This window comes from Barbus barbus, assembly GCF_936440315.1.
Source record: "Barbus barbus genome assembly, chromosome: 21".
NCBI classification, from domain to species: domain Eukaryota; kingdom Metazoa; phylum Chordata; class Actinopteri; order Cypriniformes; family Cyprinidae; genus Barbus; species Barbus barbus.
The window spans coordinates 19449850-19466846 of record NC_136749.1 but is presented as its reverse complement, the minus strand read 5'-3'; the positions used below and the strand labels follow the sequence as shown (position 1 = coordinate 19466846).

Genomic DNA, 16997 nt, shown 5'->3' with positions numbered 1-16997 from the left:
ATAAAATTGATGCCGAAAATTGTGACATATACCACGTTGATTTAAACAAAAAGTAATGTATTATTTTTTTAAATGCATTTTAATTTTTTTCAAGTGTATTTTTTCATCATGTATCGTTGTGTAATCAAAATATTTTTTAATTGTACTTTTCTTTTGGTAATATTGCATTCATTTTCTTTATAAAAGCCCTAAATAGTTATTTACTTAACTCTACAACAATAAATTATTTAAAAATATTTTTTTTTCTTATAAAATTTGTGTCCATAAATCTTACGTTTTGTTGAATGTCAACACTGTTACCACAATATCAAAAGGAAAACAGAATTTATTACTGATCACACATTGGGTTATTTAAAGGTATTTTAATCATGATTTCATTAGTGCCATGTGCTCTTAGCATTTATGCTAGCAAGCATTTTTTGGCAAAACTAAAATAAAATTGTCAATTCTGTTACCATCAAACTCTGTCACAAAGGTGGAGTAACAATACTGACAATAGTGTAACAAAATTGACAGTCCAGTCCTGATAATTCTGCCAATTCTGTTACTTTACAATTCTGTTACTTAAAGGATCAACTCTGTTTATGAACTATTTTCACAATAAAAAAAAAAAATACAATTGTTGTTTAAAATCTCATAAACCTTATTAAGATATGTTGCATCCTGACCCTTATAATATTTCAACATTTTTTTTTTTTTTTTACTGGATATTGTAAATCAGGCTTTCTCCACCCTGGTCCTGGAGGGCCACTGGGCCAAATTTTAGCTCCAACCCTAATCAAACACACCTGAACCAGCTAATTAAGCTGATCAGGATTACTAGTAAACTAAGGCAGGTCAGTTTGATCAAGGTTGGAGTCAAACTCTGCAGGACAGTGTCCCTCCAGGACCAGGGTTGAGAATCCCTGTTGTAAATAATACATTTCCAGATGAAAAATATTTGCTTCAAGTGGATTTATTTATTTTTTAAGGTATAGGTGAAATATTATCTCAGTTTCAAATGTTGGACTGTAAGGACTGTTTGTCTAATGAAACAAGAAGGATTTTTCCTCTTATGATTTATTGTTATTTCTACACATTGCTTAATTTGTCCGTAACAGGGTTGACAATCAATAAAGACATCTGTTTTCCATTAAAAGTATAAAAGTAAGTAACTTGTGTTTGGCAAGCACTGAATTATTAACATTGAATATGTTTTCAATAAGATACTTCGGTTAGTGAACAGTTTTTTTTCTTAACTTTCTGAAATGCCAAATGTATCTCAAATTATAGAATCACCCAAGGCCTATTAGATGAGATTACATGGTCAAGCAAAACATTATTGTGCGGTCAACTTATCCCATTTTACTTCACCATACAACACAAGAGCAGAAAGACTGTTTTTGGTTCAACAACTGCATTTTATAAATAAGAAAGGTATGCATGTTTAGCACTTGAATATGTTGACCAATTCATGTAACTGTATGCTGTATTTCACGAACTTCCAATTGAATCATGTTGATTAAAGATATATTGCACAGTTACACAACATAAGATCTAACCCCAAAACGGCATTTGGCACTGTAACGGAGATGGTCGTTTCAAGCTTAAGTAAATGGGTTCTGTCTCTTTTACAACAAAAACAAACAAAACACAAATCGTCTGGTTATAGGTCACGTCGCTCGTGCCTTCAGGCATTTTGTGCGTCGCAAGCGTGCGCGCGCACGCACAGTTTGGGTAAAAGTAACTGAGCTGGAATGAATACAATACACTGTAGGAATTAATTGCTATTCTCTCAATGAATTTTCAAAGGTAAATTTTATGTCACGCGTATAGCGGTCATCAGAAAGCAACTGTCATTATTCGAGTCGTTTTAACAAATATAAAAACTGGCCTGTCATTTTTTTTCATAGTTTTATCCCCTCGGAACGGTTTAGCTAGTCAGCTGGTACAACATTAGCTGCTTGGCTAACGTTACCTCTGCTGTGCTAACTGGACAATGAGAGGTTTGACTTGAAGTTTCATCTTTAAAATGATGAGGTGTATTATTTTTGCTCACGGGTTTAGTTAGTCTTTAAGGAAATGCTTGACAATTATATTCATGCTGCAGGAAATTTGAGAAACTCGTTAGCCAGTACCTAGCATTAGCAAGCTATGATAATCCAGTGAAAAGAGTCAACTATCCTCTTTTCTATTTTTTTAAATGTTTTTTTCACTCTTAAATTTGCTTCTAAGTCTTTTAGAAGGTCTAGTTTTCCTTATAGGATAACCAGTTTTTAACATGGCGATTTAACTTGTGCGCTAGTCTGCCATAAGTGGAGTACAGTAGCTGGTTAGCTTAGTTAGCCACTGGCCTGTCTGAACGCTTTTCTATAAATTTAGATGTATATATGATTTATGTTGTTTGCATTTAATAGTAATACTTCGTGACACGTTAAAGTGTGCAAACTTTAGAAAAATATCTCCAGATATGAGTGGATCAGAATACAGTTGGTTGCTCAAAGGCCTGGTTTAGGGTACATTTTGCAAGCTGGTAAGGTAGTTGAGCATATGTTCCCCTAGTCAGCTTGAATGAAACCGTGCATGTTTTTTGGTACATTTACAAATACTACCTTTGCAAATGCAGTGCATGTTAAAGGAGTCAAATGTTTGCCTGTTTTACTGTAAAGTTGGTATAAATAATGTGTTTGTCTATGTGATATAGTTCATAGACTCATAGATCATTCCTTTATGTTCATAGGACCGTCCACAGGACAAGAGAACATTTGTGTCTTGAGAAAGACCTGGTAAGAGTACACTCAAAATGAGTAAGAAACCTCCAAATCGACCAGGGATCACTTTTGAGGTTGGCACCAGGGTTGAGGCCCAGGACTACCTGCAAAAATGGTATGAATTCGTTTTGAAGGTCCATTTAAAAATGCAGTACAATCACTATTGCTAACATATTGTTTGTTAAAACAGATGGTTTTAAACTGTGGTCCCAATTGTGGCTTTAAATAAACTCTTAGTGGATATTTTAAAAGAAAAATTGATGTAATAGAGTAAAAATGTTTTTTGTGTTTTGTTTGTTGTTATACATGATCCATGTTGAATGGTTTCTTTGCAGGTACCCTTCACGTATCGAAAAGATTGATTACGATGAGGGAAAGATGCTTGTGCATTTTGACCGTTGGAGCCATAGGTACGATGAATGGATTCTCTGGGACAGCAGCAGACTTCGGCCATTAGAGAGACCGGCGCTCCGCAAAGAGGGTCTCAAAGAAGAGGAGGTGTCTGTATGTTTGCAGTACTTCCACTTTTCAGATATGTTTATGATCTGAAATGTCTAGGATGACATGCAAGCATGAGAAATGCAGGGAACTTTGTTGGCTGTTAGAGAATATATGTCGAAGGAAGCTGCTAAAATAAACTTGACGTATTCAGCCACTCAAATGAAATAAAAGAAAATCTCATTTGTTAATCAGATGAGTGATTGATTAATTCTTGTCTTACAAACATTTCTGCCAGGAGAGACTCGGCGAGATGAGAGCATCTCGCCTTCGTGAGCTTCCTGGAAGTACAGAGAGCACAGAGGACCAAAAAGACTTACCCCAGCAGAGACAAGTACATACCATAATTGCCCATCTACCTTGGTCTGGCTCTCTCAAACTGCTTGTCCCGTCATTGTTTGGGTTTTTCCTCCATCTACATAGCCAAAACCTTTTAATGTTTTTCATTGAGCTGCAAGCAATCATCCAATTTTTAAAAATACATAGACCTTTGCGACTTATGTTTAAAGAGGTGTTGTTACACTTACTCTACTGTCCAAAGGTTTGGTTTCAGTAAGATTTTGTATGTTTTTGAATGAACTGTCTTGTGCCCATCTATCATTCAGTCAAAAAAAAAAAGAATAAATTCAAATATTATTATGTGATATTGTGAAATATTATAAAATTATTCCTGTGGTGGTAGCACTGCTCAAGAAACATTTCTTGTTGCTATCAGTGTTGAAAACAGTTTTGAAGCTTAATAGTTTTGTGGAATCAGTGGCATATTTTTTCAGGATTTTTTGTTGAATAGAAATCTCAAAAGGAACAATGTAAAAAATCTTACTGACCACAAACTTTTGAAATGTAGTATATTTAGAGAAAGCTTTACTTTTAGATGTACAGACATAAAGTACAAAAATATGATTAAGAATCTATAACTACAGTTGAGCCTTCTGTGGTTTTCTTGAATTGGATTTTAACTAGTATTTTAACTTATCTGTGTGGTTTTTAAACTACTATAATCAGCTTGGCAGGTTGCTACATGAAATAATCAGAGGTTTGCGGTGTGTTCATCACAGTTTGTTCTGCTCTAACCATTCACTTTTACGGTCACAGCACATCCCATATCTTCAATACAGGCATGGTTGAATTTGTCTGGGTTGTGTTGAATGTAATTAATTGCATGTTTATTTTGTTTTTATTGCATTTTTAGGAATTGAGAGATGGTGAGGAGGTGCTTGCCCGATGGACAGATTGCCGCTACTATCCTGCCAAGATTGAAAGTATCAACAAGGAAGGTAAGATCACCTTGCTGATACTTCATGGCAGAAACATAATTTTTCTGTCAGTAATTAATTATCATTGGGATAAAATGAATCTGGCTTTCTTTGGTTAAGTGTAACTGATGATTGTTCTTGAATGCATAAGAGAAAGTTTGCTAAAATGTTTTGGGAAGGATAGGATTTAGCCAAATGCATACTGAGGTTAAGCATACATTTTGAAATAGTTTTGAATCAAATCTAAAAGATCAAGAATGTATTTGCTGTTATTTCGTATTCTTTAGGCACTTACACTGTACAGTTTTATGATGGAGTCATTCGCTGCGTGAAGAGAATCCATATCAAGTCCATGCCAGAAGATGCAAAAGGACAAGTAAGTTTATTAAAGTGACTTAACGGAGTCCTCATCAGTTCCTTTATTTTTTATAACAAATAGGTTCTCATGAAGTTTAATAGATTTGTTTTTCACAGCTTGATAATTTTTGAGCATGCCTTATAGTTAATTGTATATTTCAGTGTGGCCCTCTATAGTATTGTCCTTGACCTCTTCCTCTCTTTCAGAAGGTAAAATGCATGGGGTCAATCCTGAATAATATTTGAAGACACAAGCAGCTGGTCCACACAGCTTACAGTTGCATCTTTGTGCCAGTCAGGCAGCTCAGGGATGCCAAATCACTTTATTCTACCTCCTCAGTTACCTTTACTACTTTATTAATAGCTTTTTTTTTTTTTCTTAAGTGTTTTTTTTTTTTTTTGCATGTTAGCCATGGTCAGAGGTATGTTTGTGAGCGGTACATGTCAGATGTGACTGATAGTGTATTGGTTTGTGTTCAAGCAGGACTGGATCGCTCTGGTGAAGGCTGCTTCAGCTGCAGCCAAGAATAAAGGAGGGAACAGACCACGTACCAGCGCCAATAGCAACAAGGACCGAGAGGACAGGAGGGAACAACAGTCAGATGAAGAGCTTGACGATGACGAAGATGATGATGAGAGTGAATCAGAGAAACTTGGTATGTGATTTGTTAGGACTTTTCTTGCCCATTGAATTTCTGGATGCTTTACGGTGAAGTTCTTGCTTATACCGATCTGTGTTCAATTAAATATCTTTCATAAACTTTTATCCTTTGGTTGGAGATTGATCTTAAATCAGCACTTGTTCGATCAGCACTGTTCGTATTGATCAGCCACTTCTGTTTATTTCCTGCTTTACGCAGCAGAACTGGACTCAGAAGAGGAGGAGGACAGTAAGCCGGCTGCTGAGGAGCTTGAACCTGCTACAGCAAAAAGGAGGAGCAAAAGACAAGGCAGCTCGTGCAGCAGTAAAAGGACACGTCTCAGCAAGGGGGCAGGTAAGCGTCATAGGTCCCTAAAATATTGTCGTGGACAATGAGGGTCTTGGAGCCTTAAAGCGCCCCTATTATGCCATTTTTAAGGTTGCTAATATTGTTTTATGAGTCTCCTAAAATAGGTTTACATGCATCCAAGGTCAAAAAACAGTTTAATTTTCTCAAAAAATAAATTTCTAAATGATTCCTAAACTACTCGTGCGAAGCAGTTCGAAGAATCAGTCTCTAAACCCCTCCTTTCCGTGAGCACTCGCTGCTGTGATTGGCTTATTTTACAACTCCCCTAGAGTTAAATATTATAAATACTGATATTACGCAGCGCCTGAAATAGTTCCCAGCTAGGAAACTAGTTATGATGTTCCGTCGGTCTTAGTACACGATGTAACTACAGAAGAGTCATGCTTTAAATTGGAAAATTATCGAAACTCTTTGGTCATTTTTGAGCGAGATGCTAACGGTCTAATCCGATTCAATGATCTATGCTAAGGTAAGCTACCGCGTACAGCACGAATGACAGCCCATGGGTGGACATTATGCAAATGTATTACTTTGTGATGTACAGCCGTAACAGAATTCGAATTCCTAACGACTCGTTTAGGTGATTGCGAGCCGACTCTTTTTTTGATAGACAATAACTTTATATATCGTGCACTTTCGGCTTCACAACTTTGCAGAAAGTTTGTTCACATACTGCTACATGACACACTGCATGAAAGGTAATATTCGAAAAGGCGTGATAGGGGCGCTTTAAAAAAAAAATCTAAATTCATCTTTATTAGTGAGAATCATCATGGCTTCAATATTTACTATATAAACTGTAACAATGATTCAGAAGAGCGTAGTGATTGTTGTTTTGTGTATGATTTTCCTTTTTAATCATCAAGGATGTGCTGACACGGAGTCCGAATGCAAAGCAGAGTCAAAAGAGCTTCCAGTGACATCACAGCAGGTATAGATGAAACTGACATACTGTTATCAACATAATGATCACTTTAGTACACATACTGTCATGTTTACTTCTCCACCCTTTAGAAAGTGTCAGGTGCAGAGGCTAGTCCAGCTGATGAGAGATCCCAGTCCGTCAGTTGTCAAAAAACCCCAGCATCCCTCTCTAGCCCATCCCTGTGCAAGTCTCGCTCAAGAAGACTCAAACATGACTCGGGAGAGTCTACCACTAGCAATCAGAACACAACCGCAGCCCCCGAACCCAGTCCTTCACCCAGTTCGACACACACCCTCCCAGACAGTACACACACAGGTAGGTAGTATTTATGCATTGTCAGCTATCAGATGTTACAACAAACTCGTCGGCACCAAAACAAAACAAAAATTAAATAGATGTGAAAATAATATGCATTTCTGTTTTTGCACAGCCTCTACCAACTCCCCTCAGAGAAGGAGACGATCTCAGCGTCTAGCAACAAGCTCTGACCAGGCTTATCCCTCTTCACCACACTTGAAAGATTCCAGCACTCACCCTCCTCCTCCTCCTCCTCCTGATGACTCTCAAAAAGCTGGTGAAAGACACAAACTTGCTTAAGTGGTGTTCAAAAAACTTAATATAAATGCTTAAAACAGTTGATATTTTTTGGAAACTGTCTGAATTTTTCAGGATTCTTTGAATAGAAATTTAAAAAACAGCATTTATTTGAAATACAAATTATCACAAATCTCTTTACTGTCAATGTAATGCATCCTTGCTGAATAAAACTATTACTAATTTAAAAAAATAAAAGAATCTTACTGACCTAAAACTTTTGAAAGGCAGTGTACATGCATGCCAATAGCACCGCTCTAGAATAGTGTGTTTTGAAATTGCATCAATACCTGATCTGTGTAAATGATGCATGTTATTTTATGTATTTTTTTTTTTTAGTTGAAGACTGCAGCACTGCAGTTAAAACAGAAGCTCCTCCACAAAAGCCAGCTTCAGGAAACCCATCCACAGCTCCTCCCACTAGCATTGCTCAGTCACCAATCAGTGAGAAGGACAAGATGACTGACGTGTTGTCCAGTAATCAAACAACTCTTGAAGGGAATTCACCTTCTGTAGTGACAGGTTGGTTGACCATAGAATTGAATGCCTTCATTATGTTTCTCCATGAACCTTTTGAAGGACACTTCATGTTTCATTGATATAATAAACAGCAAAGTCACATACCAGGATATATTGAAAATATCAACAGTAGATTGTGTAATGTTAATGGTTGTAATGGTGTTGCCGCTGGACTTTTGTGATATGTAAATACTATGTATTATCTTCTCATTTTATGTTCAGCTGTATGTCAGAAAGTTCCTTCCAGGACTCCTAAAGCCAACAAACATGCCAGAGAGCCAAGTATGAATCATCACTTGTCTTCCACTCACTTCAATTTTAAAGACTATATATATCTAACAAAGCTTATCCCCTTCCTTTTCAGTTATTAACACCAAGAAGTCCGATGACCCCACTGCTCCCCATGAGTCTTTAATAGACCTGGACCATAATAAATTTAAATGTAAAGTCCCTGGTTGCTCGAAAGCGTTCCGGAAAGCAAAACTGCTGGACTATCACCTGAAGTACTATCATAACACTGAGAAAGAAATGGACAGCGAGGTCTGCTCACCAGAGAGGGTGGGTCGCACCAGAGCCACGTCTGCTTCCATGCCTACAAGCACCTTGTCAGATATGCCAGATAACAAGAGACGCAGGACCGTCTCTACTTCTTCCTGTAGGTTGTTATTTGTCAGGGTGATTTCAATTACATGGCTATGGAATTAACAGTTACACGATTAAACTGAATTATCTTCTTCTCTTTGTTGTCTTAGCTCTGTCCTCTCAGGGCTTCATGCTTCAAATGGACAGCTCTGGCTGTGTGAGGCCTCCTAAATTCTGTAAGAAGAAACGTTCTTCTGCCTCTGTCAGTTCAGACAGTACAGAGGTCTCCCTACCACCTCCCAACTTTGATAATCTCCACGACAAGATTATCAAGAAGGAAAGGCACCTAGATGGTGAGAGATTCTGTAGATTTTAAAGATGATGAATGGAACTCTTTCTTTGTTCCATTTTTATCTTATGGATGTTTATTTGGTCTTCAGGGCTTTGTATAAAGACAGAGCGGAAATTCAAACTGGAGGATAAATGTCAATTGTTTGAGTTAACTGAATTTGTTAAACCAAGATGTTTTCATCAAATCTTGTATTTCTTTTCTCTCTAGTGAAAAAGAGGGATAAAGACAGAAGGGACAGGAAAGAGAAGGACATTTTCCGACTTAAACAGAAGAAAAAGAAAAAAAAGAAGAAGAAATCAAAACTGCACTGTAAGTAAAGTTTTATGTTTGCTTTTTACTTAAAAGTTTTACAAATACTTTATATCTCACATCTATGAGTTAAAAATTAGAGCAACTTTCGAATTTCATCAATTTGAACTTTCTTAAATTGCCTCATTTCTCTGTAACCATCTATTTGATGTATGAAATGAGAGGGTCATATTGTTCTCACCTTTGTGCTAAGGTTACTCAGACCTGGATGAGATGTCGTTAGCTTATTTGGATAGGCCGTCTTCCCCAATACATCGTTCTTCCTCTAGTGCCTTCAAGCACAGCACCTTCCAATACCCTCGTGCCATACTGTCCGTCGACCTCACCGGGGAGAGTAAGTCCTCTCGTTGATTTAAAGCTTTTTGTAGCCACTTTCCAAAAATGGTATCATTTTAGCTGTAACTTCCAGCCATTAAATTTGATGTGTTCTGTGGCTAATAGATAGATGTCAACATGGCTATGGTGTCAGTCATGTGCTGTGATGTTGAGCCTCATTTCATGTCCTACTTCCTTTTCCTATATCAGACCTATCAGACATTGACTTCCTGGAAGACTCGACCACTGAGAGTTTGTTGTTCAGTGGAGATGAGTATAACCAGGATCTAGACTCGATCACTATGGAGGACTTCCAGGATGAGGATGATGATGGTGCAGATGAAATTGTTCGTTGCATCTGTGAGATGGATGAAGAAAACGGCTTTATGATTCAGGTAGGATTACTCTAAGAAAATGCCTCCTGATGAACTTTAAAACTAGTTTGTATACTGTCTGTAAATACCCAGTTTCATGCAAGAAACATTTAAAGTTCTTTGAAATGGTTCCAAGTACCTTTTTTGGTTTCCTTATTCTGAATCTACTGTCTTTAAAATTGCAAATAATAGTTTTCTGATATTATCTCTCTGTCTTTACAGTGTGAGGAGTGCATGTGCTGGCAGCACAGTGTGTGTATGGGGCTTTTGGAGGACAGCATCCCTGATCACTACATATGTTACATCTGCAGAGACCCTCCAGGTAACAATCTTGTGCCACAATACTGTGCACAAAGAGTCAGCAGGATTTTGTAGCTTTATCTTCAACTGTTTTTTAAATGGAAATTAAGTTTATGTACAGTAAATATAAAACTGAAATTGCTCCAAGGTTGTTAATGAAATATGTACTTTTTTCAGGTCAGAGGTGGAGTGCTAAATACCGCCATGATAAAGACTGGCTCCAAAAGGGCCACATGTATGGCCTGTCCTTCCTCACAGAGAACTACTCGCATCAGAACGCCAAGAAGATCGTGTCCACTCACCAGCTGCTGGCTGATGTTTACAGTGTAAAAAATTTGCTCCGTGGTCTTCAGCTGAAGATGGATATTTTACAGTGAGACACTTTACCTTTCCAGAAGCATACCGAATTCTTTACTTTGTGACATTGTTGAAAAAAACATTGTTACCATAAAAATCATACAAAAAGAATTGTTGCCAAAGATAAGCTAGGGCAGGGCAATAAACCGCATCTTGCCAAGATCGTGATCAAATTTTTGCCGCAGCCCTGCAGAGTTTAGTTCCAACCCTGCTCCACCACACAAACCATGTAGTTTTCAAATATCAGGTGTGTTTAATTAGGGTTGCATCTAAACTCTGCAGGGCTCCGGCCCTCCAGGAACTGAGTTTGACACCCCTGTACTATGTTCTTAATATTATTTTTACGAAACATCATGCAACCAAGATTTAAAAAAAATAATTTATACAGATTCAGTTGTTTGTTTTATTATTATTAATTTAATTACACACCATTTTCAGTATTTTTGTATTAAATCATAAACCACAGAATCAGAAAAAAATAAATGGAAAATACTGTCGTTAGGGGATGAAATAAAATTTTTCATTATGAGCAAAAATATTGAAAGCATTTCTTTCCTTATTAATGGTAAATTAATATTGTGATAATTATATCGTTTGAAATGGGGAAAAAAAAATTATAATATTTTTGGCCATAGTGACCAGAAAATGTCGATTTTAAATTTGTTTAACAATGGTTGAGTTTTTCAGGCCTGTCAGGTTTTAAATTGTTCTTCTGATAGACAACTGTACAAGAAAAGATGCAGGCATAATAATACACTTCTGAACATTTTTTTTAGGAACAAACACAACCCAAGTTTGCACTTGTGGGCCCGGTCTTGGGTGAACTCTGATGAGGACCAGCCTATGGGTGGCGTTCCAGACTGCCTACATTTCCAAGAGCACCTCAACCAGAATTCAAGCCCTGAAACTTATATTACCAGTGAGCACAGCTACCAGAAACCTCCCGGTACAGGCTTCGAACACACAAGGGATGAGCAGGGGATGCAAACAGCCTCTCAGTTTAATCGAAAGGAAGAAGAGGTAAGCAAAGGACACTTAAAACTCAGGTCTGGATAGATTCAGTATGTGAAAAGGTAAACAGATTTTGAAATCGGCCCTCTTTCTGGTTTGTGTAGGTTAGCAGTGCCATTGCTCTGTCTGGCTGTGTGAATGACAGCAATGTGGGCTCCATGGAGCAGGCCAGGAAATGTCTGCAATGGCAGATGAACCTGCTTACACACATAGAGGATGTTCAGAACCAGCTGTCAGGCCGTATGGACCTTATCGAGAAAGAGCTTGATGGTAAGGGGAAGAAATATGGGAAGTGCCATTATAGAGTCAAAACTATATTTATTGCCACATCACCAGGGCTGGTTGAATTTGTTTCTGTGGTATTACAGAAGAATACCACCATGAGCTTAAGTTGAAGTTAAATGTCTTGCTCATGAGCACAGTTGTCATGGCAAATGATTTTATCTTTGAGAAGATTTAGCCAGAAACCTTTTGCTTACTTTTGCCATAAAAACCACACAAGGAGCAGAGATGCCTTTTGATATTTTGTTAAGGTTTCATTCTCTTTCTCCCTTTCTGTATGAAGTGCTCGAGAGTTGGTTGGACTTCACAGGAGAATTGGAGCCCCCTGAACCCCTGGCCCGACTCCCACAGCTCAAGTGCCGCATCAAACAGCTTCTGATGGACCTGGGAAAAGTGCAACAGATGAGCACCCTCTGCTCTGTGTGATACACACATTGTAGTGTGTGTTATGAGCTTCTAACGAAACCTCACGCTTCTTCGAACACAACTACGTGTTTGAGAAGATTTATTCAACATGATTCTCCTGTTCAGTAGATGTGCACTTTGTGAAGTAAATGTTGGCCATCGCCAAATATGAGATAAGGAAAATTCACACGTAATGTGTGAAACAGGAAGATGTTGGTGTTTTCATGTTGAGTCTAAAAACATATCTGCTTAAAGAAGTTGTTGTTCTCCAAAATAGGAAGAGCTCATTATAGCAGATTAAATCTTTCACATGTTAACAGAAGGGATTATCTATTTTATAAAAAACCTGAAGAGGTCACAACACCACACGCAAATTTAGGTTTTAATTTAATTTAATTTTTGTTTTTTTTCATCAGACTCCCAAAGCAAATCCAGTCTGTATTTCCACTCTGTGAGCTTAAGGAAATATGAACTTGACTGAAGAGGGTCACTGATGGCAGACTGTTTAAGAGTTCATTAACGTTTGAGGAACAAAATCTGGTTCTCACCACTTAGTCACTTTAAAGTGCCAAGAAAACAGACCACTGTGGTCTGTTTTTTTTTTTCCAGACACAAAGTTCAGGATTAACAAGTTTTTGAGATGGATGTTGCATTTTAGACCAGGATTGGGCTCATTTGCAGTCTGATACACTGGCACTAAAGGTTCACAATGCCAACAAGCTTATTAGACCAACACCTAGATAGTTTTCATACAACAACTCGTCTAATACTTTAGCATGTTTCTCTACAGTCTTGATGGATGCTGTAGCAGTTCACAAGAAAACAAGCTACTCTAACTTTATCCAGGATGTCCAGAGATAGGTGACTCTTCTCACTAATGTCTGTTTATCATGTTGATACTTTGAGAGTTGCTACCGTGAAGTAAGCTAATCCTGAGATGGATGTAAATGCATATATTGAATCCATTTTGTTCATTTTTTTTTTTCTTCGAAAAATGTGTATACAGTTTTTATAACTGTAAGGAAAAAGAAAACAAAAAAACTAAGGCATAAGAGGATAATACTTGAAAATGCCTGTTTAATCTCAATTTCTATTAATCTGTACAAAGAGTGTTTTAGAATTTAGATTTAAAACTTGAAGTTTCTTTTGAGAAATACCAGCTGTACATTTAAAGAGTTTATTTAAAGACCTGATGTAATTATCTGTATGTACACCTTCATTAAAAAATATTCTCGACATTTTTTTTGTGTATGGTCATCGTTTACATTTACTTGATGCATTAATATAAATGTGAATTTTATTAATCCAAATGTTTCTACAAAGTATTTTCCTCTTTATAGAAGTGCAGGGCAACAAAATAAGAGAAGTAACTTCACACAGCTCTGTTCATCTCTGTTGGAAGTGGTTTTCAGATGACTGATGTTGCTGGTTCTTAAAGAAGTGCTCTCAAGAGTTCAGGCTTGGCTGCTCACTTTACGATGTCCAAAATGTTCTTATTCTCCACCAGGTACTCTTAACTAGGTTGGAGTGGTTTGTGTTTTTATAGATAAATCCTTAAAATGACAAAATGCTGAAAAGGTATGACAGTGCACATCTTGGATATGGTATAAAAGACGCTGCAGTCTTATAGAGTTGACTAGGAGAGTTCTTGCATCCTAGAGAAGATGCAGAACATAGAAGAGATGAAGCACCTTTTTGTAATTGCCACACTACTTGGCATCTTCTCACTGACATGTGGAAAGATTTCAGGTGAGTGTCTGGTCTATTTACAACAGCTTTGTTTACATTAAGTCTCTATAGGTTCTGTATTTAAGATTTTATGGTTTAGGAAACTCATCCACCTGTTTCTTCCCCTCAGAGTACCAGCTGGAGACCGAGACTCTTAGTCAATGTGAACAGCTCAGGGCTGTCAGTTTAGCACAGGGACATGAGCACGTCCACCAGTGCTCTGAGGACGGCCGCTTTAGGTGCATTAACTTGACAAATGTTGTATTTACTATATAATATTACATAAAAACACCATGGTATGTTGTGGAAAAGTTTTTAAAATGGCATCCTTGCAGGCATGTGCAGTGTAATCGTGGAGGTGGGGAATGTTGGTGTGTGAATGGAGAAGGACTTGAGATACCTGGGAGTCGGCAAAATGGATCCACGGTTTATTGTAAGCCATTCTTTATGTTTCGACATTTGGGGTCCCAGAAAACCCTAATGAAAAGCAAGAACAAATGTCACTTGCCAACTGTTTTCTATATTGATAATGCGACAAAATGTTTATTGAGGACCAAGTCAGCATATTAGAATGATTTCTGAACGATCATGTGACAGGCTATTTTAATCTTTTTTTAATAACATTACTGGTTTTACTGTATTTTGATCTATTAAATGCATCCTGTCTTCTTTCTATAGGTTTAACCTCATGCCAGCTCCAGAGACAGCAGGTACTGCATACTGAAGGCATCACCTTGGTGCCAGTATGTTTGGACTCGGGTGAGTTCGAGCCGGTGCAGTGTGATGCATCCCGTGGCCAGTGCTGGTGCGTGGACCAAGAAGGCATGGAGATCTATGGAACCAGGCAGAACGGAAAGCCCTCAAAGTGTGAGTGCATTTATTCAATGTTGTATTCAATTAACTCCCTGGATGCATTGGTTGAACAGTTTAGATGAGTCTCTGAAAGATCAAGATTTTTACTTTTAACATCAGATGTGCTATACAATGCATCTTAACCTTTGACCCTAGGTCCTGGTACTTGTGAGGTGAGACAGCGGCGACTCCTTCATGGAATCGGTGAACCATCTCCTCCTCAGTGCTCAGATGACGGGGGCTTCTTACCTGTGCAGTGCAAGTTTGTCAACACCACTGACAGAATGATATTTGATCTGTTGCACACCTTTAACAGGTGAGATATGTGGTTTACCATTCAAAAGTTTGGGGTTGGTAAGAGTTCATTTGATCCAAAATACTGTAAAACAGTAATATTGTGAAATATTATTACAATTTAGAATAACTGTAGAATATATTTTAAACTGTCATTTATTACTGTCGTCACAAAGCTGAATTTTCAGCTATAATTACTCGTCTTCAGTGTCACATGATCCTTCAGAAATTATTGTGATATTCTGATTGGGTGCTCAAGAAACTTATTATCAATTATTATTATCAATGTTGTGCCCTTTAATATTTTTGGAATGGAAATTCGTCCATTTGAAATATTTTGTTACATTTTTAATGTCTTTGCGGTCATTTTAATGTGTCCTTGCTGAATAAAATTATTAATTTAATTAAAAAAATTAGTATTAATTTAATAGCATTAATTTAAAATAAATTTTACTGACCCTAAACGTTTAAATGGTAGAGTATATCATTCTGTAAGACTAAGATTGTAAATTGCCAAATAATGGTAATTTCTCATAGTAAATTAAAATTAAATTGAATTAATAGAGACTCACTTCCGAAAGCTCTTTTTAGCTCTACACTTCTGTATCTGGGAAAGCAGCCCAAGCTGTACATGTTTAACCACTAGACAGCAGTATTGTGTCAGACAGAAAAAAACATGTATAACAGCTTCCACGATTTTCCAGTTTTCCTAAATAATCTGTTAATGTCTTCTCTAAGCGTTTGAAATGCATCTGCTACAAGTGATTTATTTAATTTAAGTTTATTTTCTTTAACAGAGACCCAGAGGTGTTTCAGACCTTCAGTGCTTTCAGAAAGGCCTACCCAGAGCTCTCTAGTTATTGTTTCTGTGCAGACAATCGTGGAAGAGAGATGTCAAGCACAGGTGATACACACCTCTTCAATTATATTCAGGTTAAAGAACTAAGCCGAGAGCTTTAGGTTTTAACACCACAAAGAGGGATCCATAAACTTTTACCATCGTGTATATGCATTGAATCTCTGTTTGCCCTACGGAGACTATGATTCTACATTGTGACATTTTGTGTGCTGTTAAAAAGATGAATTGTTTCGAGTTTGGTTTGTCTAGGTGTGGAGCTGCTGTTGGATGAGGTGTACGACACAGCATTTTCAGACCAGACTGCAGGAAGTACATTTGCACACTCAAACATGTATCGAATCCTACAGCGCCGCTACCTTGCTGTCCAGCTGGCCGTGAGCGGGAGATTTAGATGTATGCAACATTTTGTTGAAAAGGAAGCTACTATAATGATGTCATAGACTGCAAAAATAATTTTATAAATCAGAGTTTTTTCATTGTTTTCCAGTAAAAAAAAAAAATCTAAATATTCTTAAGAATATGCATTTTTGGTTCTCAAGTAAATTTAAGTTTATTTATTTATTTAATTTTTTTGCATAAATTCTTTAAACAAGTACAATTTGGCAAAGCATAAAAGTTAAATAAAAAAATATATTTTTTAATTTACAAAACAAGAATATTCTTAATTTCTAAAATATGTTTCCTGTACATGTAAGGATAGAATATAGGGAAAAAATAGTAGCAAGCAAAAAATCTACTTACCCTTACCCAACTCTTACTTTTTTAATAAGGTCCAACCCCATGTGAGAGCGAACGGGCTGCAGCTACTGATGCTGGCAATTTCTTTGTACCCTCCTGCACCGATAAAGGAGCATATGTGCCAACACAGTGTCAGTCCGGTGGCCAGTGTTGGTGTGTGGATGCTGTTGGAAAAGAAATCTTTGGCACACGCCAGTATGGAGTACCAAATTGTAGTGAGTTTGGATTTGGGTGTGTTTTATGGAATATTAGTTATTATGTTTCATGATACCTCTTCAGCACCAATAAATCTTGAATGATATTAATCGATAACATAAGGAATGTTCAGGT

The 16997-nt window shown here is 37.2% G+C and overlaps 2 protein-coding genes across 14 annotated transcripts in view; both read left to right on the top strand.

Annotated features, from left to right (window-relative positions):
- The first annotated feature begins 1687 nt into the window (after window positions 1-1687).
- LOC306887637 (PHD finger protein 20-like protein 1) lies at window positions 1688-13437 on the top strand. Of its 13 annotated transcripts, none has more exons than XM_079445543.1 (24): window positions 1688-1791; window positions 1893-1985; window positions 2720-2865; window positions 3086-3254; window positions 3487-3582; window positions 4441-4525; window positions 4792-4880; window positions 5346-5517; window positions 5725-5856; window positions 6738-6802; window positions 6886-7111; window positions 7227-7370; window positions 7730-7912; window positions 8132-8191; window positions 8274-8564; window positions 8662-8844; window positions 9051-9152; window positions 9346-9486; window positions 9678-9862; window positions 10064-10163; window positions 10319-10514; window positions 11275-11518; window positions 11614-11779; window positions 12075-13437. In XM_079445543.1, exons 3-24 carry the CDS (start codon window positions 2783-2785, stop codon window positions 12215-12217), a joined length of 3255 nt encoding a protein of 1084 aa, XP_079301669.1. In that variant the 5' UTR covers window positions 1688-1791; window positions 1893-1985; window positions 2720-2782; the 3' UTR covers window positions 12218-13437. The 13 variants fall into 13 exon arrangements, with proteins under 13 accessions (XP_079301669.1, XP_079301667.1, XP_079301668.1 ...); XM_079445541.1 differs by having other exon boundaries at window positions 5722-5856; XM_079445542.1 differs by having other exon boundaries at window positions 5343-5517.
- Window positions 13438-13860: 423 nt separating this feature from the next.
- tg (thyroglobulin) overlaps window positions 13861-16997 on the top strand; it is a gene marked incomplete at its 5' end in the record, with an annotated part of 35764 nt that continues 32627 nt past the window's right edge. Inside the window, 8 exons of the mRNA XM_079444515.1 lie at window positions 13861-13945; window positions 14055-14163; window positions 14260-14357; window positions 14603-14791; window positions 14933-15092; window positions 15868-15974; window positions 16179-16322; window positions 16700-16882. Coding sequence (XP_079300641.1) covers window positions 13861-13945; window positions 14055-14163; window positions 14260-14357; window positions 14603-14791; window positions 14933-15092; window positions 15868-15974; window positions 16179-16322; window positions 16700-16882 — 1075 coding nt within the window. The remainder of the gene's footprint in view (window positions 13946-14054; window positions 14164-14259; window positions 14358-14602; window positions 14792-14932; window positions 15093-15867; window positions 15975-16178; window positions 16323-16699; window positions 16883-16997) is intronic.